This window comes from Entelurus aequoreus, linkage group LG17 (genome assembly GCF_033978785.1).
Source record: "Entelurus aequoreus isolate RoL-2023_Sb linkage group LG17, RoL_Eaeq_v1.1, whole genome shotgun sequence".
NCBI classification, from domain to species: domain Eukaryota; kingdom Metazoa; phylum Chordata; class Actinopteri; order Syngnathiformes; family Syngnathidae; genus Entelurus; species Entelurus aequoreus.
Window position 1 is genome coordinate 14269157 of NC_084747.1, and position 26588 is coordinate 14295744.

Below are 26588 nucleotides of genomic sequence, written 5' to 3' on the forward strand. Positions count from 1 at the left end.
GAAAAGCAACAGAGACTTTGAAAAAAGAAAAGAATAAAGACTATTGTAAACGCTGCATCTGAGGGTTGTGCCGGTGTCCTGTGGTCTAAGAAGAACCCAGAACGAACAGACATTCGCAGATATATATATATATATATATATATATATATATATATATATATATATATATATATATATATATATATATATATATATATATATATATATATATATATGTATATATGTCCTTACGTAACATCCCAAGAATGATTGACAATTAGGAGGACCAATAGTCAACATGATCCACAACATCCTCTAGCTACCAGGCTACTAGCAAACAAGGAAACGTTGCACAGATGATAGCATCTGCAAATCTGAGTGAGATAGTAGAGAGAAGAGAGTTTCTCAGGCGAATTGTTGCAGTTACTTCTATGTTGGGGAGACAGGAACTCCCTTTTCGTAGCCATGATGAAGGTAGAGACAGCACAAACAGAGGGAATTCTCTTGCGTGCCTGCAGCTTTTGAAGGAATTTGATCCTTTTCTTCAAAAACATAATCCCCCATCAAATGCTCAGTATATCTCACCAATATCCCAGAATGAGATGATTGATGGGCAGCACGGTGGCATATGGGTTAGTGCGTCTGCCTCACAATACGAAGGTCCTGAGTGGTCGTGAGTTCAATCCCGGCCTCGGGATCTTTCTGTGTGGAGTTTGCATGTCCTCCCCGTGACTGCGTGGGTTCCCTCCGGGTACTCCGGCTTCCTCCCACCTCCAAAGACATGCACCTGGGGATAGGTTGATTGGAAACATTAAGTTGGCCCTAGTGTGTGAATGTGAGTGTGAATGTTGTCTGTCTATCTGTGTTGGCCCTGCAATGAGGTGGCGACTTGTCCAGGGTGTACCCCGCCTTCCGCCCGATTGTAGCTGAGATAGGCTCCAGCGCCCCCCGCGACCCCGAAGGGAATAAGCGGTAGAAAATGGATGGGATGGATAGAGATGATTGATTGTTGTGCCCAGGAAGTTACTAGTGTCATTGTGTCTGAAATGACAAAGACCAAAATCTATGCCATCATGGCAGATGAGGCAAGGGATGAAAACTCAGAGCAGTTAGCTGTTTGTGTCAGGTATGTGTCAGAGGGGACAGTGCAAGAACGTTTCCTAGCACTTGCAGAGATAAAATCATTTGATGCCCAGTCCATTACAAAGGAGCTTCAGCAGCAGATCCAAAACAATGGTCTTGCAGAGCTTAAGTGTGTAGCGACAAACACATGATGGTGCAGCCGTCATGAGTGGGTCCACTGGAGGTGTACAAGCACATTTTAGAAGGCTCCATCCTGAAGCTATCTATGTGCATTGTTATGCTCATGAACTTAACTTGGTGTTGTGCCATACTTGCAAGGCCATCCCAGAAGCTGTGGAGCTTTTCAGCTTGTTGGAGTGTGTGTACTCTTTCTTCAGCACCTCCCTAGTGAATCATCATAAATTCATGGAGGCTCAGGCAAGGCTTGGATTGACAAAAATTGAGCTTGTGCAACTTTCAAACACTCGCTGGGCATGTCAGTTGCGATCGATCAGTGCAGTTCTTGAGACATTGTCTGCCATCTTGGAGTGCCTTTCTGCCATTGGATCCCCCATAGCTGTTGGTCTCAGAACAAAGCTCTATAAGTTCTCAGCAGTCTACACACTACTGATGTTTCAGTCACCTTTGTCAATAACTGAAGGACTCCACAAACTCCTTCAGAAAGAGACTTTAGACCTGGCAGCAGCTTTTATCTGCAAACAAGCAGTGTGTGACACACTCAAGGGCAAACACACAGATGCATTTGCCACAGAGCTGTATGATAGAACCAAAGCCCTGTGCCACACCCACAGTATCCCAGAACCAGGTGCCAAGACAAGGCATAAACAGAGGAAAATGGAGGATTTTGTGCTGGAGGCAACTGCAGGTTCACGCACTGAATTGAACAAATCAGACGCATTGAAAAGAGAGTTACTTTTCCCTTGTGTGGATAGAATGGTTGGAGAGCTTGAGCAAAGATTTTGCAGTGTAGATGCAGGGCTACTAAAAGGCATCCAGGCATGCAGTCCTAAATGTGAGAACTTCTTGAGTGAATCACACTTGAATGAACTTGCAAAACACTACAGCATTGACCTGAAAACCGAGGAGGTTCTAGTGGCCAGAAACTTTCTTGCCCGGAAAACAAAGGCTGGATGTTCACCCAAAGATATATTGTCTGTGCACAACCTCCTTGATTCAGACATGTGTCCCTCTCTGAAAGCAACTATCCAAGTTGCCCTAACAGTGCCTGTAAGCAGCTGCTCATGTGAGAGGACCTTTAGTGCACTGCGTCGGCTGCATTCCTGGCTGCGTCAAACAATGGGTCAGAAAAGACTTCACAGTCTTGCAGTCATGTCAATTGAAAAAAACGAGCTTCAGCATCTGATTCACAACAGAGTGATAGACCGATTTGCCACCCTTAAAAACAGATGGCATTCTTTGATGCTTCCATCCACCAAGTAATTGTTTCTTGTTGATGCTGTAAACAAAATGTCACTGTGAAAACCCATGTTTGTTGTTGTACTGAACACGGATTGAAAATAAACCGACTGAAATAATAATAATAACAATGAATAAAGTCTTTGTTAGCCGTTTGTGAAGTTTTGTGCTCGTGAGCTACGTTCGCTCGCATCTTGTGCATCTCCTGGGGGCTAAGCCCCCCGTGTCCTTAAAAGCTAGTGACGCCCCTGAGAACAAGTATATACATTTGTTATTTACAATCCGGGGAGGTGGGATGCTGTGGGGGGACGGGGGTTAGGTTAGTGTTGTAGCTGTCTGGAGGTGTTCTTTTAGTGCGGTTTTGAAGGAGGATAGAGATGCACTTTATTCTTTTATACCTGTTGGGAGTGCATTCCATATTGATGTGGCGTAGAAGGAGAATGAGTTAAGACCTTTGTTAGATCGGAGTCTGGGTTTGACGTGGTTTGTGGAGCTCCCCCTGGTGTTGTGGTTATGGCGGTCATTTACGTTATGGAAGTACCGTATTTCCTTGAATAGCCGCCGGGGCGCTAATTAATTTAAAACCTCTTCTCACTCCTGCGTTTACCAAAAGCATGCGGGATTGGCAAGCATGCGCTAATTATTTTAAAACCTCTTCTCACTGCGGCGCTTACCTTATCATGAAAATCACATTTAATTAAAAAAACGTTATTATGGTCTTACCTTTAGGTATAAATGAGTCCATGCACAGCTCCTATAAAAGTCTTCCTTATCTTTCTTCAGTTTTAAAAGTCTCGATGGAGATCTTCCTTTAAGTATTACCTCCTGCTTCGATTGAAAGTCCAGTTTAGAAAACTGTTTTGTTTTAGATATGTAATCCTCCATGGTAAAAGTGCAAGCAAACAATGGCTGCTCACTCTTGCTGCATGTTGTCTTCTTCTGCAGCACCGGTCTTCTGCAGTATAGCAGTCGCAAGAAGGATCACTAGCGCCCTCTACCACCAGGAGGCGGACGTCATTTAATGACTCATATTTGACCCGGCGGAAGTGCCAAGCATGCGCTAATTATTTTGCGAAACGAGTTTGACCCGGCTGTAATTCTAGGCAGGCGAATACTATATTCCATGCGGCAATTCAAGGAAATACGGTAGTTTGACATGTACTTCAGTATCAGGGAGGTGTAGCGGATTTTATAGACCAGGCTCAGTGCAAGTTGTTTGAACCTGTTCACTGTAATAATGACATTAAAACTATTCTATCCAGCACCCCCCGCCACCCCAAAAAGGGACAAGCGGTAGAAAATGGATGGATGGATATTCTAATGACGTTATTAAAGAACTATATGGATAAACTGATGTTGTTGTTGTTGTTGTTGTGCTGGGACTCTTCACCCGTGAGCGTACTCCGGTTAGGGAATAAGGACACCCTTTTACGTTTCAACTTCTTCTTTATATAAACTTTGTAGCAGCAGCAGCAGCTAAGCACACTCTCACATACACATTGTTCAACACACTGCCTGAAGGATCCCGAGAAGTAAATATAGCTGCCCGGTAAACTGCCTGACTCAAAACAGACTCAACTTAAAGTTAAAGGTGCATGACTACATTAATAACTTGTTTGCGTCAACAATAATATAGTAAATTATATTCAACAATTATCATATTAAATAGGGAACTTTCTCTTAATCTTAATCACTGACAAAAGGAATTTATAACAGACGTTATAACAGAATCTGTGAAATACAGGCAGATTAATGTCCCAAAACAAAACACTAGATGGCGACAAACGCACATTAATACGCTCACCGTAGAAACAGTTAACAAGTCACAAACGATCACGAGACACTTAAAAGTCATACAGTCTTGTCACTTTAACTTTCAAACAACTTATTTACTTGCAGGCATTGCTTTATGAAGCGTATGAAGGCTAAAGACACGACGACAAGTGACGAACGTTCACTTTGCTTCGAGGCACTCGACCAGACCTGAAGATTACTTTCCCATCATGCATTGCAACCCTCCAAATACGCTGGTAAAATACAACACACTGATACAATACAATTGTCACATTTCTGCTAAGAAAACATGCAGGGCAAAAAAAAAAAAAAAAAAAAAAAACATTACAAAACGAATAGTTGTCAACATCGGAGGAGTTTGAGACTGGAAGTGTTTGTCCTTAACGCATGCGCAGACGGATCTTGCAGCTCAAACACCAAGATGGCGGACTGAACGGCTGGAGCTGACCGAAAAAGTTTTTTTTTAATTTACGACGTAGCAGCGAGATAGATTCTCAAATGTTCACATTTTCTTACGCCTGGGACACAAAACTTGAGTTTGGAGCGACGAATTATTACCTGAAGTGAGGATTGAAGACGTGATAGAAGATGGACGACTACTGCTATGCTAAGATGGCGACGTCCGCTAAAAGAGAACATGAAAGAGAATCAGCGCCACCAACGGAGATAAACACCAAAACTGCACATGAAGATGAGCGAGTTGAAGTCATTTTGGAGGCTGTTATAAGCCTTGAAAAGAGCGTCGGTGAGCGATTAGCCGACTTTGTTGAAGAATGTAAGGAAAGAGCCGCCATGATTGTTAGCTTGAAGAAGGCAGTTGAGTTCACATCAGAGGAGATGAAAGAATGCAAAAGTCAAATGAAGAAAGTGGAAGAGCAAAACAAGCGCTTGTGTAAAGAAAATAATGATTTGAAAGAAGAGATGTTGGGGAAGAGTAAGAGATGTGCAGTGTGCGAAGAGAAGACTGGACCACATGTCTACATCAACGTGCAGAGGATTGGAGGTAATAAAGAAGAAAAATGTTATGATTATTGTCAACATTTGGTTGGGAAATTACCCAGAAGTGTCACAGCTCGTAATTTAAATCAGTGGTCCACAACCACCGGGCCACGGCCCGGAACCGGTCCGTGGATTGATTGGTACCGGGCCGCACAAGAAATACATTTAAAAATATATATATATATTGTCAGGTTCAAACACTGACGACATCTATTAATCAGACAAGAAGCAAGGAATCAATCAGAGACAGAGTTCAGAACGCATGGAGCCGGACCCTTAGTCACAGTCTCGCCCTACGCTCTAAGCTCCAGCTCTTGCGTCCCTCTTTTTATTCAGAGTTCCACAGTCAACAATACTAAGGCCGCCTCTAAAAGGAGTGGTCACATTTATTATGCAAAGCAGGTCCAGGACGCACAATACGTGACGGAATGTTCTGGTAGCCTTGTGATTTTGCCTTGTCCCCGCTTCGTCTGTGTGTTGGAATCTTAACTTCGTTGATGTCCTTGAAGTCTCTGCTTCGTCTGCATGCTGTCATCTTATCTACGTTGACGTCGTTGAAGTCCTTGGCTGTTAGCGGGCTAAAACAAAGATAACATCTACGGCTGAAGCCACCCCTCAGACGAGAAGTATTTGTCTTTGCACACATTAGAAAAAGTCCAACTTGAGCACAATAGCTAAGTAACTAAAGCAACGGACTTTAAGCATACTAAAGTTAGTGTTATAATATATAGATAATTATTCTAACATATATATTTTTTTATTTTTTTATTAAATCAACATAAAAAACACAAGATAAACTTACAATTAGTGCACCAACCAAAAAAACCTCTCATCATTCATTCGCAGAAAAGGGTTGTTTCTTTCTGTTATTAATATTTCTGGTTCCTACATTTTATATCAATATATGGGGATAGGTTGATTGGCAACACTAAATTGGCCCTAGTGTGTGAATGTGAGTGTGAATGTTGTCTGTCTATTTCTGTTGGCCCTGCAATGAGGTGGCGACTTGTCCAGGGTGTACCCTGCCTTCCGCCCGATTGTAGCTGAGATAGGCTCCAGCCCCCCCCGCGACCCCGAAGGGAATAAGCGGTAGAAAATGGATGGATGGATGGATATCAATACAGTCTGCAGGGATACAGTCCGTAAGCACACATGATTGTATTTTTTTATGACAAAACCCCCCTTGGTCCGTGGGACAAGTTTTCAAGCGACGACCAGTCCGCAGTTTCAAAAAGGTTGGGGACCACTGATTTAAATGATAGTTCCCAAGCAAAATGAAATAAGTAGACATTTTGTTATATCTGTTTTTACAAAGCGTATTATATTTTCGAGTTGTGTCTAAGGAATATTTTCATTCACCCTGGTCATTGTACCATACCAACTTTATTTATAAAGCCCTTTAAAAACAACCACAGTTGAAGAACAAAGGGCTGGGCACCACCAAGAAATAGAGGCAAAGGACAAACTAAAAAAATAACATTTTTAAAACAGAAGTAAAATACACATTGAAAAAGCACATACAAATTATCCTAAGAACAATTTGTTAGATAAAAAGCAGTTAAAAAAGTTAAAAACAGTTGAAAGTCTCATGCTGGTTTAAAAGCCAGTGAATAAAAATGGGTTTTAGAAAGGGTCTTAAAAGTAGCCAAAGAAGGGGCCTGTCTCACATGGAGAGGGAGATGGCTCCAGAGTTTGTATTCTCAGGGCGTTCAATCGATTTGGTTTGGTTTGTCTTAGAAAACGTTTCGCCTCTCATCCAAGTATGCTTCATCAGTTAGAGACTTAGACTTCCTTTTATTGTCATTCAAATTTGAACTTTACAGTATAGATAAGAACGAAATTTCGTTGCATTAGCTCATGGTAGTGGAGGATAAAAGAGCAATAAGGTGCAGATATAAACAAATAGATTACTGTACAGATAAATATATTGCAGTTTTGCATATGCATCCAGGTTTCTGGATGTATGTTATATTGTCTTTATATTCCAGCGAGTTAATCCATTTTTTGGGGGAATTGAGGGGATTATTTTAATGCGTTCAAGAGTCTTTACGGCCTGAGGGAAGAAGCTGTTACAGAACCTGGAGGTTCTGCTACGGAGGCTGCGGAACCTGTTTCTGGAGTCCAGCAGTGAAAACAGTCCTTGGTGGGGGTGGGAGGAGTCTCTGCAGATTTTCTGAGCCCTGTTCAGGCAGCGGCTTTTTGCCATCTCCTGAATAGGAGGAAGAGGAGTCCTGATGATCTTTTCCGCCGTCCTCACCACTCTCTGGAGAGACTTCCAGTCTGAGGCACTGCAGGCTCCAGTGCCTCTGTAGAATGTGCTGAGAATGGGGGGAGGGAGCTGTGCTCTTTTCATCCGACGCAAAAAGTGCATGCGCTGCTGAGCTCTTTTTACAAGAGTTCATGCTCATAGACTTGGATTGGTCAGATATAATTTAGTAGCGGGTGCCAAAACCCGACTGTTTATACTCCGACACAAGGATGGTTCCGCCCTATTGTTGCGAAAAGAAATAAATGTTGAGATGCAAAATACCAACCCTTCTGTCAATGCCAACGTAGTCCGGAAAGTGGAATTTCCCCTTGTTAGCGTGGAGGTATATTGTGTGGCAAAACGATTGCTGTGGATAGACCACTACCAACCCAAGATCAGTCGGAATCACCCACATTAGCATTCAATTCAGTTGAAAAAGATGGCACACAAGAAGCATCAGTGACCTTCTATTTGTGGAAGGATAAATTGCAGACTCTTTGGTTGAAAGGACAGTGTTGTATGTGGGAGATAGGAGGTGTCGTACTGTTCACTGGTGGCTTTTCTACCTTGACGTACACGACTTCACTCACTCCCCTTTCGAACCATCCGTCCTCCCTGTCCAGAATCTGTACGTTTTTGTCTTTCTAAAGAACTGCTGTTTCTCCTTGAAGTGCAGGTTTTTGCTGAAGAGTTTTCACGTCTATACTGTGCCATGTGTCGGCTTAGTGGTTGTTTTTACCCCAATTCATGAATTGGTGCATTCATAATTACACTGGAGAGCATACACCAAATTGTGGGTGTGGGGTGTCCGGTCCTTACGATCCACTGTCTCTATCTTAGGGTGTTGCCTGGTTTGAAGTGTACTGGGATGTTGTGTTGCTTAAAAATTATTCTGAGTTTCTCAGATAGACCTGATACATACGGAATGGCCATGGTTTTGCATTTGTCACCTTTTTCTTCCTCATTCACTTTGTTCTTGTTCCTCCCAGAACTGGAAGTTATTCTCACAAGCGACCAGCTGGGGTAAGCACAGATTTTGAGGGCTTCCCTCAAATGCGTATGCTCTTTCGCTTTGGCCCGTGGACTGGTAGGAACGTTATCAGCTCTGTGTTGTAGGGTTCTGATAACGCCCAATTTGTGTTGCAATGGGTGGCGTGAGTCAAAAGTAGGTATAGCTTGTATTCAGACACGTGACTTTTGAACGGATGTAAACGAAGAAGTGGTGGTCAACCAAACCAACATGGCGACTCTGCAGCAAACAGCGTGCAAACTATCTGAGTACGCAAGGAGCCGAGATCTTACCTCAAAATAATAGGCTTTTATTTGTCTTTGCACATTAAGGGGGAACTGCACTTTCTTTGGATTTTTGCCTATCATTCACAATCCTTATGTAAGACAAGAACACATATATTTTTCTTTTTTCATGCATTCTAACTTGTAATTAAATACGAGCAAAAGTCAGTTTAGAATGGACTCGAGGGAGTCGCTTTATTGTGCCAAAAAAATACTTTAAAACATCCAAAACACCTCCATTAGGATATATCGGGCTGTGAATCTTTGGGTACCGCACGATTCAATTCGATAAGTGGGGGTAACGATCTGATTCAGAATTGATTATCGATTCAAAACGATTCTTGATTCAAAATCTATACTTTTTAAATAACATTTGGGTGCCACGTCTGTGATTAAATACAATCTTCCATAAGTAGATCAACAGCTCTGGTAAATGTATATATTACTTAAAAGAAAACTGTTTTTGTTTAATAAAATGCTTCCCCAACATTTAACAAAACAAAACACAAATAAGGCAACAAGAGAAGTATCCAACACTTCTCTTTAATAAAGTAAATCTGTACAGCAGATATGGAAATATATATCAACAATATGATTTGCCTGAATGGCTAAACAGGACAGATTGAAAAATATATAAATAAAATAAATAAATAAAATAAAATGAAAATAAATAAATAAATACAACAACAACAACAACAAAAAATATATATATATATATATACGTATATATATATATATATATATATATATATATATATATATATATATATATATATATATATATATATATATATATATATATATATATATATATATATATATACACTACCGTTCAAAAGTTTGGGGTCACCCAAACAATTTTGTGGAATAGCCTTCATTTCTAAGAACAAGAACAGACTGTCGAGTTTCAGATGAAAGTTCTCTTTTTCTGGCCATTTTGAGCGTTTAATTGACCCCACAAATGTGATGCTCCAGAAACTCAATCTGCTCAAAGGAAGGTCAGTTTTGTAGCTTCTGTAACGAGCTAAATTGTTTTCAGATGTGTGAACATGATTGCACAAGGGTTTTCTAATCATCAATTAGCCTTCTGAGCCAATGAGCAAACACATTGTACCATTAGAACACTGGAGTGATAGTTGCTGAAAATGGGCCTCTATACACCTATGTAGATATTGCACCAAAAACCAGACATTTGCAGCTAGAATAGTCATTTACCACATTAGCAATGTATAGAGTGTATTTCTTTAAAGTTAAGACTAGTTTAAAGTTATCTTCATTGAAAAGTACAGTGCTTTTCCTTCAAAAATAAGGACATTTCAATGTGACCCCAAACTTTTGAACGGTAGTGTGTATATATATATATATATATATATATATATATATATATATATATATATATATATATATATATATATATATATATATATATATATATATATATATTTAAAAAAACTGATTTTAGATTTTTTTTAAATTAAGAATCGTTACAAATAAGTATCGCGATTCATCTGAAAATCTTTGCTCATTTTAAGCATACGTAGTAAATTTATTTCAAAAACGCATCACAGCGTTTGCTGTTTTCTTCAACAACATCACTGATTATCACTCACTGCAGACTTCACGAGAGCCAACAAACATAATAAAACATCACTTACTGTACACGCTCTGCTGTCATTAGGATGCCGACTGGTTGAATGTTGTTATAGTCCCGAATGACTCACGACTCAAGAAAAGAGGAGTGGGACCAAGCGTCTTTTTTGTGTTGTCGCCATTTCCGGGTCTAAATTGTAAAGTGTACCAACATGTCGGATTACATCCTCATTCTTCTACTATCAAGGTGAGAGGCGGGATTTATGATCTAGAATAAACTTTCACAAGCACAGAGGCGAGGAAGCAGCTCACCAGCCAATGATTTCAACAGAGCCACACAAGTTAGTGGTCACGGCGCTGCTATAAATAGTTTGTCTGCGTTAGCGCTCATAATAATAATAGTATCACTAATACTTGGGTAGTATTCAAGTCGCGAAATATATATGGAGTATATTTGTCGGTTTTTGGATGGTTATTAATTGGGTTTTATGGGCCTGATAGAGGACCTCCCATTGGTGTCAGGTTCAAACACCGATGACATCTATTAAACAGACAAGAAGCAAGGAATTAAACAGAGACAGGATTCAATTTAGCTCAATGTTGAGAAACGCGTAGACCTGTACCCTTGTACAGTGTTGTCCCACGCTCTGACAAAAAGGATTGCACGCCTCCTCTTTTATTTGGACTTTCCCTGATTACATGGCAACAGCTGTTTCTAAGGGGGGGGGGGTCGTAAACAGCCGTCGCCCTTGGTCACAAAACAGTTCAAAGAAAAGATGCCTGGAGCTTGCGTCTGGTCCTGCTTCCTCTCCGCTTTGTAGATCTCGGGTCAAGACGAGATCTTCCTGTGGATCACATTAGATCAAAGAAACCGACACCTTCATGTCGCTTCCCATCCTACAAAGCGGAGTTTTACAAGCCTTTTGCGTGGTAAGATCAAAGACAGCTTTTTTCCTCTCGCCGGGAACGCATGGCAACACAAATTTTTGTGATAACTTAGATACAATTATTCTGACAATTGGCTCCATTGTAAGCAGACTTTTATTGACGAAAAAGTACATCCGTCGTTATGTCCTTCATGATAGATAGATAGTACTTTATTGATTCCTTCAGGAGAGTTCCCTCAGGAAAATTAAAATGATTGTGGACGATAAGCAAAATTCCCCAAAAATTGCAGTTCCCCTTAAAGAACAACGAAATAATGGAATACTGCTGGCATAAGCTGCCATGCAAGGCGCTAACCACAACTCATCAGGTGCAGTTAGGAGTTCGGTACCTCGACACAAGCTCACCAGAGCGGGATCGAACCAGTACAAGGCGGTCACTCTACCAACTAATCCATGCCGCTCCTCTAAAAGCAGATACGAGCAAAAAAGGAAATTGGTATCAAGTCTCTCCCGGATAAATCGAGCATTGTTTTTGTTCGGTTAAGGTTGCATTTCATGATTTAACTTTGCGTCTTGCTCTCGGAGGACTCGTCCTTGTAAACAAACCGCAAATAGCAATCGATAGCCTTGACTCACTGCTTTTCATTTTCCTATTATGTTACCCGCTCATAAAGATTATCGGAGACGCCTATGAAGATCTGGCTGGTTGTGAAAGAAGAAAGAGAAGTGCTCACTAACTGCGCGACCAAGTTTCGGCCATGTTTGTTGCCTTGTTGTTGCTGCACGTGTCCTTACGAGTACGCATGGTTTTCCCCGCCTTTATCAAAATATAACTATGGATCTCAACAATTTGTATGTGCTGATAGCTTCATTTATGATTCCTGCTTTTATTAAAAGCTTAACTCTTTTAGGTTTTGCTCACGTTTGCGTTCTTTTATTTAGACTCGCTGAGTTGGTGGTTGACAAAAATGTGTTTTAAGAACTCTGGAACAAGATCAAATGCAAATAATATCAACCTAATTGTTAAAAGTATATCAAGTAAACCTTTGACGAAGGTATCCCTGCAAAGCCGTGCGTTCTTGGACTCTGCTCCTTTGGAGCCACTTTTCTCTGAAAATCTGGACAACTATCGCCCTTCTTGATTACCCCTTGAGGAACTCTGAAGAAACTTTTATCCTTTTCGCGTTTTTCTTCGAGAAAGGCAAAAAGCCGCCCAGAACGCTTTGACAACAGACGCTCTCTTGACCACCATTTCTATCATTGCATAATTAATGAGCCGGATGTGACATCACATGAAAACAACCTATTGATCAGTATGTGTGGGTTTCTGGTAAACCCCGACAAGGCCCCTGTCATCTCCCAACTTGGACATCACAGTCCAAAAAAAGGCGCAACTTACTGTCTTTGAAATCCTCACGTGTGAACTTGATGTTTTTGTCCACTGACTTCATGTGCTCACTTCTTGGTTTCTGATTTTAACCCACGTGTCATCCACATATCTGTACCAATGACTGTTCCCTTAAAAGAGCTCTTTTCCATGTCCTCCATGTAAATGTTTGCCACAATTGGAGACAGAGGTGGCACAACCGTGTTTGTCGGTAAACATTTCCAATGGATTGAAAGTACGCAGTATTGATGCAAAGTTCCAGCAAAAAACAAATCTGTTCTGGGTTTAGTGTGGATCTATCCTGTAAGGCAGTGTTTTTCAACCACTAGTGTGCCATAAGATCCAGTCTGGTATGCCGTGGGAGATTACCTAGTTTCACCTATTTGGGTTAAAAATATTTTTTGCAAATCAGTAATTATAGTCTGCAAATGATGTGTTATTGTTGAGTGTCGGTGCTGTCTAGAGCTCGGCAGAGTAACCGTGTAATACTCTTCCATATCAGTAGGTGGCAGCCGGTAGCTAATTGCTTTGTAGATGTCGGAAACAGCGGGAGGCAGTGTGGAGGTAAAAAAGGTGTCTAATACTTAAACCAAAAATAAACAAAAGGTGAGTGCTGCTTAAAAAAAGGCATTGAAGCTTAGGGAAGGCTATGCAGAACGAAACTAAAACTGAGTAAGTATACAAAAACAGAATGCTGGACGACAGCAAAGACTTACTGTGGAGCAAAGACGGCGTTCACAAAGTACATCCGAACATGACATGACAATCAACAATGTCCACACAAAGAAGGATAAAAACAACTGAAATATTCTTGATTCCTAAAACAAAGTAGATGCGGGAAATATCGCTCAAAGGAAGACATGAAACTGCGACAGGAAAATACAAAAAAAGAGAAAAATCCACCAAAATAGGTGCGCAAGACAAGAACTAAAACACAGGAGAACAGCAAAAAACTCAAAATAAGTCATGGTGTGATGTGACAGGTGGTGACAGTACACCTACTTTGAGACAAGAGCTACATTGATGCATGCTTGGTTATGCTTTAAAGGCCTACTGAAATGATTTTTATTTATTTAAACGGGAATAGCAGATCCATTCTATGTGTCATACTTGATCATTTCGCGATATTGCCATATTTTTGCTGAAAGGATTTAATAGAGAAAATCGACGATAAAGTTCGCAACTTTTGCTCGCTGATAAAAAAAGCCTTGCCTGTACCGGAAGTAGCGTGACGTCACAGGAGCTAGTATTCCTCACAATTCCCCATTGTTTACAATGGAGCGAGAGAGATTCGGACCGAGAAAGTGATGATTACCCCATTAATTTGAGCGAGGATGAAAGATTCGTAGATGAGGAACGTTACAGTGAAGGACTTGAGAGGCAGTGATGGACGTATCTTTTTTCGCTCTGACCGTAACTTAGGTACAAGCTGGCTCATTGGATTTCACACTCTCCTTTTTTTATTGTGGATCACAGATTTGTATTTTAAACCACCTCGGATACTATATCCTCTTGAAAATGAGAGTCGAGAACGCAAAATGGACATTCAGTGCCTTTTATCTCCACGACAATACATCGGCGAAATGCTTTAGCTACGAGCTAACGTGATAGCATCGTGCTTTAACTGCATATAGAAACAAAAAAATAAAGGATAGAAGGAAGGATAGATAGAAAATCAACAATACTATTAAACCGTGGACATGTAAATACACGGTTAATGCTTTCCAGGCTGGCGAAGGTTAACAATGCTGTGCTAACGACGCCATTGAAGCTAACTTAGCAACTTAGCAACGGGACCTCACAGAGCTATGCTAAAAACAATAGCTCTCCACCTACGCCAGCCAGCCCTCATCTACTCATCAACACCCGTGCTCACCTGCGTTCCAGCGACCGGCAGAAGGACGAAGGACTTCACCCGATGCGTTTGGCGGCCCGGAGACGTAGGAAGTCAAGGTGAGGTCGGCGGCTAGCGCGGCTAGCGCTCCAACAAAGTCCTCCTGGTTGTGTTGCTGTAGTCCGCTGCTAATACACCGATCCCACCTACAACTGTCTTCTTTGCAGCCTTCATTGTTCATTAAACAAACTGCAAAAGATGTCCAGAATACTGTGGAATTATGAAATGAAAACAGAGCTTTTTGTATAGGATTCTACGGGTACCATAACTTCCGTTACTCTGACTTCGTCACGCGCATACGTCATCATACCGCGACGTTTCAGCCGGATATTTCCCGGGAAGTTTTAAAAGTCACTTTATAAGTTAACCCGGCCGTATTGGCATGTGTTGCAATGTTAAGATTTCATCATTGATATATAAACTATCAGACTGCGTGGTCGGTAGTAGTAGGTTTCAGTAGGCCTTTAAAGTCATATCCAACAATTGCGACAAGGACTTTTTACTGTCAACTGAGTTTCGTTTTTTAATGATTTCTGCTGGTGGTGTGCCTCCGGATTCTTTCCACGCAAAAAATGTGCCTAGGCTCAAAAAAGGTTGAAAAACACTGCTGTGAGGTGGGGTCAGGTAGTAAATGTTGCCTTACTCTCTACTGCATCCTGGGTTGGAATTTAGGTGAACAGGGAGGTGATGTCGAATACAAACAATGTTTGTCCAGTTGTAGGTCTCTGACCTTTGCTACAAAGTCCATGGAGTTTTGGACATGATGTGGTGTTTTGCTGACCAAAGGGTGCTAAGATTAACAGTATTGTATGTCACAGAAGTAATACAGCTAACAATTGGTCTGAGAGTATCCCCATCTTTGTGTATTTGGAAGCCCATATATACCAGGGAAAGTCTTTTACGAGTATATTCGGTAATAAAGTGCATGGCTGATAGTTTCTGACTTCTGTAATGTTCGTAAGTACTCAATAATTCTCCTCTGGCATCCACTTGTTTGGTCCTTTTTGAGGATTTCATGTGTTATATTTTTGGATTGTCGATTGTGAGAGACTTAAAATTAGAGATGTCCGATAATGGCTTTTTTGCCGATATTCCGATATTGTCCAACTCTTAATTACCGATTCCGATATCAACCGATACCGATATATACAGTGGTGGAATTAACACATTATTATGCCTAATTTTGTTGTGATGCCCCGTTGGATGCATTAAACAATGTAACAAGGTTTTCCAAAATAAATCAACTCAAGTTATGGAAAAAAATGCCAACATGGCACTGCCATATTTATTATTGAAGTCACAAAGTGCATTTTTTTTTAAACATGCCTCAAAACAGCAGCTTGGAATTTGGGACATGCTCTCCCTGAGAGAGCATGAGGAGGTTGAGGTGGTCGGGGTTGAGTTAGGTGGTAGCGGGGGGTGTATATTGTAGCGTCCCGTAAGAGTTAGTGCTGCAAGGGGTTCTGGGTATTTGTTCTGTTGTGTTTATGTTGTGTTACGGTGCGGATGTTCTCCCGAAATGTGTTTGTCATTCTTGTTTGGTGTGGGTTCACAGTGTGGCGCATATTTGTAACAGTGCAGTGTTTCCCATAAACTGCCAAGATACCTGTGGCGGTGGGGGCGTGGCTATGGGCGTGGTCACCATGACATCATCAAGTAATTTGCATAATTTACTACAATGATATCATTTTCTCTAAAAAGGCTCAAAAAATGTATACTTACTAATTAATAATAACAGTTTTGTTTTAAACGTCCATCCATCCATCCATCCATCCATTTTACAATATAATTACAACACTTTATGTACATATTTATGTACAGATTTGAACAATAAGTTATTCACTGAAATATATTTATTAATTGTGGTTCTTACAAAAAATATCTCTTATAAAATATAAAAGCCAAAATGTCTCTTAAAGCTCTGCCCCTTTAATTAGTGCATACTAAATAATTTAACTTTAGCCTACTACTACAACCATATTATTTACCAGCAACATAAAGTGAAACAGAGGCAGAGGTGTCCTGCCACAGTCAGTAACAAATAAACAGAAAACAGTAGTGGTCAAATACAAATAAGGCAACAAGAGAAGTATCCTACACTTTTCTTTTGTATAGTAAATCTGAACAGCCTATATGGGAATCCAAATAAACTATATGATTTTCCTGAGAAGCTGGACAGGACAAAAAAAAAAAAAATGTATGAATTTTTTTTTTTTAAATTTGTGGCGGACGTAATTCTTTCGTGGCGGGCCGCCACAAATAAATGAATGTGTGGGAAACACTGCGGTGTTAAAGTTGTTTATACGGCCACCCTCAGTGTGACCTGTATGGCTGTTGACCAAGTATGCTTTGCATTCACTTGTGTGTGTGAAAAGCCGTAGATATGATGTGATTGGGCCGGCACGCAAAGGCAGTGCCTTTAAGGTTTATTGGCACTCTTTACTTCTCCCTACGTCCGTGTACCACTCCGTACAGCGGCGTTTTAAAAAGTCAGGAATTTTACTTTTTGAAACCAATACCGATAATTTCCGATATTACATTTTAAAGCATTTATCGGCCGATATTATCGGACATCTCTAGTTGTGACCTTTTTCGGCCACCGTAGATACCCACCAGTGTGTTCAGATAACTGATGTTGCGCGGTGATGATTGCACAGACGGGCAGACAGACTTGAGTAATGTTTAACGTCCTTGTCATTAAAAGTGTTCAACTTAATTTAAAATCTACCGTTCTTAAATCACAAGTTTTCTTTTTTCTAGTATTAATAAAATCGATTGATTGCCTTTTAAAACGATGTTAGATAACAGATGGATGTAGTTGACTATAGATCGACGTAGTGGATGAATCGTCACACCCCAAGTTAATACCAATAACTAACAACACAGATTTGTTTTTAAATACACAGTACAACCCAAAAGTTTGGACACACCTTCTCCTCATTCAATGCAGTTTTTTTTATCTTCATGACTATTTACATTGTAGATTGTCACATCAAAACTATGAATGAACACATGTGGAGTTATGTACTTAACAAAAAAAGGTGAAGTAACCGAAAACATGTTTTATATTCTAGTTTCTTCAAAATAGCCACCCTTTGCTCTGATTACTGTTTTGCACACTCTTGGCATTCTCTCCATGAGCTTCAAGAGGTAGACACCTGCAATGGTTTTCACTTCACAGGTGTGCTTGAAGCTCATGGAGAGAATGCCAAGGGACGGCGTGGCGAAGTTGGTAGAGTGGCCGTGCCAGCAATCGGAGGGTTGCTGGTTACTGGGGTTCAATCCCCACCTTCTACCATCCTAGTCACGTCCGTTGTGTCCTTGGGCAAGACACTTCAGCTCCTGATGGCTGCTGGTTAGCGCCTTGCATGGCAGCTCCCGCCATCAGTGTGTGAATGTGTGTGTGAATGGGTAAATGTGGAAATACTGTTAAAGCGCTTTGAGTACCTCGAAGGTAGAAAAGCGCTATACAAGTATAACCCATTTAAGAGTGTGGCTATTTTGAAGAAACTAGAATATAAAACATGTTTTCAGTTAATTCACCTTTTTTGTTAAGTACATAACTCCACATGTGTTCACTCATGGTTTTGATGCCTTCAGTGACAATCTACAATGTAAATAGTCATGAAAATAGATAACAAACCATTGAATGAGAAGGTTTGTACAAACTTTTGGTCTGTACTGTGTATGTACAATTTTTGTTTAATTATTTTTGAATGAAATATATGCATCGTCGACGGTTAGGCAAATTGTTATTTTATACATGATATATAATCATAGTATCATTATTTTGACTATGTACAGGGATAGATTATATTGCATGGTTTGCATTTTTTGCTCGTATCTGCTTTTAGTGTTAAGATCCAGGCCCCTTTGCACTCTGTTTGCTGCACAGTAGCCATATTGGTTTGGTGGCCCACCATGTTGTTTACTTCCGTTCTAAAGTCACGTGTCCGAATGCAATCTGTTGGGAAAACCCTGCATCCGTGCTTCTCACCAGTTGTTTGGCAAACGGCAAGCGATGACCCAGAGTGTGGAGTTTTTTTAATACCCTAATACTGTAGCTTATTTTTAACGAAAATACATTAAAGTGCATTACATTACAATTATATTTCCGGAACAAATGGTTTTTATTCACAAGCTCAAAAATGATATAAACTAAAAATGTCTCCAGAGTTTTTTAAGTGCATGTTGTATCTGAGGAGTTGGATAAAAATATTTAGGATAGGATAGGACTTTGTCATTTCACAAGTACAACAAAACTATGTTTTCAGCACAAACCCGTTCAAGATTAGACAAACAAACAGTGTACAGGGTTACAGAACAGGAACGCTGATGGGTCGCCACGAGGCGCCCCGTAAAAGGTGGGAAAAAGGTAAAACGCTGGGGAAGAAGATGAGTAAAAAATACAATCTAGACTGGGCTCCTAAGGGGGCCTAGTCTGGAGTGGGAAAAAACCTCCATGCCGGGCACACATAAACACGTTACATTTAATCACGACAACTCGCAACAGAGGGGTGGGGAGTTGGGGCCCTGGAGGGCGACTGCTGCTATGAAGCGCTGCAAGCGGTCCATCACCCCAAGGGGAAACAAGCGGTGGTGAAGGCGTGGGGTGGGGGTGTGTATGTGCCCATTGTCTTGGGTGTGATGATGTAATGTTCATAGACTGGGGCCGTTCTGCATGCAAGTAAAAGTTTGACTCCAGGTGTTGTTGAGGAGGGAGGGAGGTCAAAAGCGATATTTACAAATTAGTTGTTATCCTGATTAAATTAGTAGGTAAGTTATATATAGTTCAATCACAAAGACATTCTGTGTTTGCCTGCGAGGCTGCATTGAGGGCGGGATTGCCGCACGCACCACAACATGAGCTCCAGCAGTCAGTGAGTAACGTCATGTAACACAATGAACCTGTTTGTGTTCCTTCAGACGTCGAGCAGCTGATTGGTCATCCTGAAAAACATCCGCCTCAGCTGCAGGGGGGGAGCTCTACTTTGAAGCCGGACGCTTCACAGCCCCCCCACTTTAAAGAGGAAGAGGAGGAACTCTGCATCACTCAGGATGAAGAGTGTCTTCTAGAGCAGGAGGAGGTTGACCTCACCAAGTTGCCACCGCCTCTTCTCTCTGTGAAGACTGAAGATGATGAAGAGAAACCACAATCCGACCACCTCTTAGCTCCACTATCAGATAGCGAGGCTAAAGACGAGGTTGATGTAACTTTGAGCAGCGATACAGACTGTGAAGGTGATATGAGGACTCACACTGACAACAAACACTCTGAAAGCTCTAAAAAGAAGACATGTAAAAATATTTTGAGCTGTTTAGTTTGTGGTATGAGATGTACTACAAAGAGCCGTTTGACTGAACACATGAGAAAACACACAGGAGAAAAACCATTCCAATGTACAGTTTGTTGCAAAAGCTTTTCTTATAATGGCAGTTTGACTCACCACATGAAAACACACACGAGAGAGAAAAAATTTCACTGTTCAGTTTGTGATAAAAGCTTTTTTCAAAAGAACAGCTTGACTCAACACATGGGAACGCACACGGGAGAAAAACCATTCCAATGTCCAGTTTGTTGCAAAAGCTTTATTTATAATGGCAGTTTGTCTCACCACATGAGAACACACACAGGGGAAAAAACATTCAAGTGTTCAGTTTGTGGGCAAAACTTTTCTCACAAGAACAGTTTGACTCAACACATGAGAAGACACACGGGAGAAAGACCTTTCGATTGTTCAGTTTGTGGGCAAAACTTTCCTTACAAGAACAGCTTAATTCAACACATGAAAACGCATACAGGAGAAAGACCATTTGATTGTTCCGTTTGCGGTAAAGGCTTTTCTGTCAAAAGCAATTTGACTGTACACATGAGAACACACACAGGAGAGAAGATATTTACTTGTCCAGTTTGTTGTAAAAGCTTTTCTCAAAAGGGCAATTTGACCGACCACTTGAGAACGCACACTGGAGAAAGACCATTAAGTTGTTCATTTTGCAGTAAAAGCTTTTCTAACAGACACTGTTTGAGTCGACACGAAATGAAACATACGGAAGAAAGTCTATTCAACTGTTCGTTTTGTGGCCGAAGCTATACTCAAAGGAGATATTTGCTTGCTCACCTGAAAACACACCGTAGAAAACACATCTAGTTGGCCGATGTAATATTACGCACAGTTTGAATGGTAACATTGTATTTAAGTATGGGAAAATAAAACACTAATCACCTAATAAAGTAAATATTTGGTGTACTAGTGGTACATGTACAACAGTTTGACAATCACTGGTCGAATCACATGAGAACACACATACAGAGAAAAACTGTTTGTTTGCTCAGTTTGTGGTCAAACATTTTATCGGAGAGACGTCGTCGTCGTCTGCGCTCAGAAAGTCTGCCATGATTTGTTGCAGCAATCACAGAACACTCTTGATGCTGTTGATGGAAGTAGCGTGAAGTTGCTATGCGCTCTGAGAAATCAATGCACCCAGGAAGTCATTTGCTGACAGAAAAGGCTTAAAATGACCCAAAAACTGTAATAATTACATGATATTATTACATGTTTAGGATTTGCCTGTCACTGATTGTATATACAATATTGTTGATGCTTTTAGATGTTTTTTGAAGGCTTTATAGATAAAAAAAATAAAAAAAAAGATGACTCCCCATTACCTGCGCTGTTAGCTGCCTCATGCTAATGGGTTTTGATTATTTAGAGCACACAGAATATGGAAAGGCGTGTGTGCTTCTCACACATGAGATTTGTGAATGATTGCAAAATTCTCCCCCAAAAAGTTCAGTGTTATTTAACTCAAAGGAAGACAGTCTTATTTCATCAGTCACTTTAATAACAGTCAAGTGAGAGCTCAAATTCAAAGACCGGCAACACATGTTTGGCCTTCACAATAAAAGCGGTGTACTGACAAGACTGCAAGTCAAAGCATTTAGTAAGTTTATAATTGTATTATTCAGAAGTAAGAATACATGTATAATAAAACTGATACAGACTAATGTATTGTGGGTTTTTTTAATACATGAAAAGACACCTTAAAAAAAGATTTGCATTACTCAGGGGGGGTAGGGGGGGGGGGGTCACAATTATTTTCCACAATCGTTCCGCCCAAGATCAGAGAGAGGAGAAAAACTTTTTTAAATGCTCAATTGATGGCAAACGTTATTAATTTAAGAAAGGACTGATGGCACACATGTGGACACAAAACAGATAAAAGTTGTTTTTGTCTTATTTTGTGCCAAAAGATTGTTAAATGATACAAGTGTGATGTCACATGTGAGAAGTCAGCTAAAAAGTGATGATCTGCTGTGTGTGTGATACCAGATTCCCTCACGAGTGATAAGAACAGCAGTAACAGTTTCCTTCAACTCAGCCAAAGAAGATAGAACAAGATCATTTGAAATATAATAAGACAAAAGGAGGGGCTGGGCAGTGTACATAATAATATACAAGGTTTGCAATGTAAATATTCAGATATATTATTGTAGAAATATTGTTTTGCTGTTTACAGCTCACATTATAAACAGCAAGGTGCAAATTATGTCATTAAAAAAAAACATTCAGCAGCACAAGCAATTTATTTGAGATGTGTTTACAATTTATGTTGTGTTATGTAAAAACTAATGCAATGTGTTCTAATGTGAAAAATACACATTAAAATTTGTTTAAAAAAACTATTTGTCATGTCTACATGGCGTAATAAATTACAGAAAGTATAATAGGTATCTTAGCTAATGAAAAATATCCAGTATTGCCCATCAGCACTTGGCGTATGAAGAGTAGAAGAAGACGAATGGTCCTGACCATGCTGACGTTTGGCGCATGCGCAGACGGATCAGGTAGCTCAGCAGATCCGGTAAGCCAAAAGACTCATGGTGGCGATTGGAGGAAGTTTCTCCAAGCTTAATAAAAGCTGGAAAATAACATATTGGATCATAAATGTGATAATAAACACATCAGAGACACTCTGAGTTTAGAAAGAACACAGGTGTCAAACTCAAGGCCCGGGGGCCACATCTGGCCCGCCAAGTCATTGTATGTGGCCCGTGAAAGCCTGGGAAAAATGTGTGTTAGTAAATTACTTCATTTTGTAATTTTTTTTTTATATTAAAAGCAAATAATTATTTTGATTTTGACAGAAAAAATGAGTGTCTTCTAAACGCTATCTAGAAATGCCAAATATTACATTTTATATAGTGTATTACAAAAATATGTTGGTAAAGATAACATTAGTTTGTACATGAAACAATCTAATAATGCAGTGCATAGGCAAGGGTGTAATAATATGAGGTGATTACTGCTACACATTTATATCAATGCTGTCAAATTGTATTTATTTTTTAAAAATCAGATCAATTAGAATTTTGATTAATCACAGGTTATTGCCCGCATGCATCATTTGAATTAATGATTTTTAAAAACAACTGTTGTGTTCAGCAGAAACTCATTCCCGCATATTAACTTTGAAAAGATTTAGACTGAACATAAAATATTTTGATAACAAACCAAATTAAATAACGACTGGTCAAAGCTATTGACTAATTCTACTTTTGTACCTCACTCCTAACCAATATCACACAGGATGTTTCTCCAGCATGCATCTTGAAACATTGATTTTTTTTTTTGTGTCACATCCCCCAATTATTAACATTGTACTGTTTACTATTCATAATACATTTTTTTATGTTAAAGAAGAAATGGTTCTGTTTTTCTACAACGTCATTTTATTGTTTTTCTGTTAAACTTTTATGTCTACTAAAGAAATTCACAAATCCAGAGTAATGTCATGTAAACCAGGGGCCGTACTTATTAAGCTTCTTAGAGTGCCATTTTACACTTAAATCCTGAGAATTTGCGAAATTTAGTCCTACTCTCAAACTTAAGAATAAAAGCTTTTTATCAACGTTCTTAAGTCTAAGAATCACTCCTACTCTCCACGATATTTAAGAGACCTTCAGAGGTGTCTTAAGTGGTTAGGAGTTGCCAGCAGGGGATGGCACTGAGGCGAGAGAGACGTGCGCAAACGTTCAGGGAACGGAACAATGTTTTTGTTTTTTTTTGATGACGAGCAGCTGATCAAACGGTATCGTTTAGACAGAGCGGATATTATTTTTGTCACAGATTTAATACTTTTTGATTCTTTGTTGATTTCTGCATGTGGCTGCAGTGGGCTAGTATATATAGAGCCACCCACACCAGTTTCAAATTAGTTGCCTAATTAATGAATTGGAAAGAAAATGTTATGACAGTAGCGTATGTGTGTGGCCGTGAGGTGAGTGACGTCAGTGAGTGTGTGGGCGATAGAAGAGAGGGAGCGGTAGCGTGAGTGCCGGCGGGGACTAGTTTGTTTTGTATTATTTTGTAGTTTATTGTCAAAATATACACTCCCATTGTCCACTTAAATATTTCCAAGATATTTCTTTATTCTTAGACAAGGGATTCCCTTTCGTGATTGGTCATTTCTATGGACACAGAAATGACGTCACCTAAAATTCCGTTTACGGCACATAGTAATGTCGTAATTCAGCTCTGAGTGTGACACTTAAGATTCAGTCCTACACTTCGCTGAAAGTGTGAGTAAGACGCTTGATAACTAACTTTTAAGTGCAGCTTTCAGCGAAGAATTTATTTACTCTTAAGTCAACTCTTAGCAGACTTCTTAGGAGTAATTCTAAGAAGCTTGATAAGTACGGCCCCAGATATTGACTTTGTTTATTTGAAAAAATAAAGTACAACTCGCTGATGATGACAATGGGGAAAAAAAGGCCATGAAAAGGTCCTGCATTCTAAAAACACGATAAACAACTATTTAATGTAAAAAGTAACATAGTATGGTGCTTTTCTTTTTTGTTTTCTCACTGACACTCATCGAGAGCAGACGCTCCCCTTCCCCCTCCTTCATCTCTCCTGCTTGCTTCTTTGTCTTGTCTTGTCTTAACTTTCCTGTTGCCTCTTTTTGCACTGCTCTCCAAATCTAAACAATGGAACTAATTAAGTGCCCTCTCAACGAAATTGACAAGATCTTAGGTTTGGTGGGAACCTGCTTGTCTTGCCTGAGCGGTTGTAATCAGAGCAAAGGGTGGCTATTTTGAAGAAACTAGAATTTAAAACATGTTTTCAGTTATTTCACCTTTTTTTTGTTAAGTACATAACTCCACATGTGTTCACTCATAGTTTTGATGTGACAATCTACAATGTAAATAGTCATGAAAATAAAGAAAACGCATTGAATGAGGAGGTGTGTGTACTGTATATCTATCTATCTATCTATCTATCTATCTATCTATCTATATATATATATATATATATATATATATGTATATATATACACTACCGTTCAAAAGTTTGGTGTCACACTGAAATGTCCTTATTTTTGAAGGAAAAGCACTGTACTTTTCAATGAAGATAACTTTAAACTAGTCTTAACTTTAAAGAAATACACTCTATACATTGCTAATGTGGTAAATGACTATTCTAGCTGCAAATGTCTGGTTTTTGGTGCAATATCTACATAGGTGTATAGAGGCCCATTTCCAGCAACTATCACTCCAGTGTTCTAATGGTACAATGTGTTTGCTCATTGGCTCAGAGGGCTAATTGATGATTAGAAAAGCCTTGTGCAATCATGTTCACACATCTGAAAACAGTTTAGCTCGTTACAGAAGCTACAAAACTGACCTTCCTTTGAGCAGATTGAGTTTCTGGAGCATCACATTTGTGGGGTCAATTAAACGCTCAAAATGGCCAGAAAAAGAGAACTTTCATCTGAAACTCGACAGTCCATTCTTGTTCATAGAAATGAAGGCTATTCCACAAAATTGTTTGGGTGACCCCAAACTTTTGAACGGTAGTGTATATATATATATATATATGTATATATATATATATATATATATATATGTCTTAATTAGATTATCCAAAAAATAAATGATAATGATAAATGGGTTATACTTGTATAGCGCTTTTCTACCTTCAAGGTACTCAAAGCGCTTTGACACTATTTCCACATTCACCCATTCACACACATTCACACACTGATGGCGGGAGCTGCCATGCAAGGCGCTAACCAGCAGCCATCAGGAGCAAGGGTGAAGTGTCTTGCCCAAGGACACAACGGACGTGACTAGGATGGTAGAAGGTGGGGATTGAACCCCAGTAACCAGCAACACTCCGATTGCTGACACAGCCACTCTACCAACTTCGCCACGCCGCCCGTATAGTGCTCGATACCGTGGTAGAGCGTAATATGTATGTGTGGGAAAAAAATCACAAGACTATTTCATCTCTACAGGCCTGTTTCATGAGGGATTTCATTAATCTCCTGAGGATTGAGGAAATCCCTCATGAAACAGGCCTGTAGAGATGAAATAGTCTTGTGATTTTTTTCCCACACATACATATATATATATATATATATATATATATATATATATATATATATATATATATATATATATATATATATATATATATATATATATATACATATATATATATATATATATATATATATATATATACATATATATATATATATATATATATATATATATATACATATATATATATATATATATATATATATATATATAAATATATGTATATATATATATATATATATATATATATATATATATATATATATATATATATATATATATATATATATATATATATATATATATATATATATATATATATATATATATATATACATATATATATAAATAAAAATAATAATATAATAGTATATGTAATATAATAATTATTTATCTATATATATACATACATATATATATATATATATATATATATATATATATATATATATATATATATATATATATATATATATATATATATATATATATATATATATATATATATATATATATATATATATATATATATATATATATATATATATATATATATATATATATATATATATATATATATATATATATATATATATATATATATATATATATATATATATATATATATA

The 26588-nt window shown here is 39.0% G+C and overlaps 1 protein-coding gene across 1 annotated transcript; it reads left to right on the forward strand.

The window, feature by feature from the left end:
- Window positions 1–4639: 4639 nt before the first annotated feature.
- Window positions 4640–21619, forward strand: LOC133632489 (zinc finger protein OZF-like). Its single transcript, XM_062024939.1, has 2 exons — window positions 4640–5275; window positions 19497–21619. The coding sequence occupies exons 1-2, from the start codon at window positions 4861–4863 to the stop codon at window positions 20720–20722; spliced, it is 1641 nt and encodes a 546-aa protein (XP_061880923.1). The 5' UTR covers window positions 4640–4860; the 3' UTR covers window positions 20723–21619.
- Window positions 21620–26588: the final 4969 nt, after the last annotated feature.

Excerpts from the sequence above, each read along its gene's own strand:
- LOC133632489 (XM_062024939.1), top strand. The coding sequence starts at position 4,861 with ATGGACGACTACTGCTATGCTAAGATGGCGACGTCCGCTAAAAGAGAA. Across the intron at positions 5,276-19,496 it reads CAACGTGCAGAGGATTGGAG|ACGTCGAGCAGCTGATTGGT; the intron begins GTAATAAAGAAG and ends GTGTTCCTTCAG.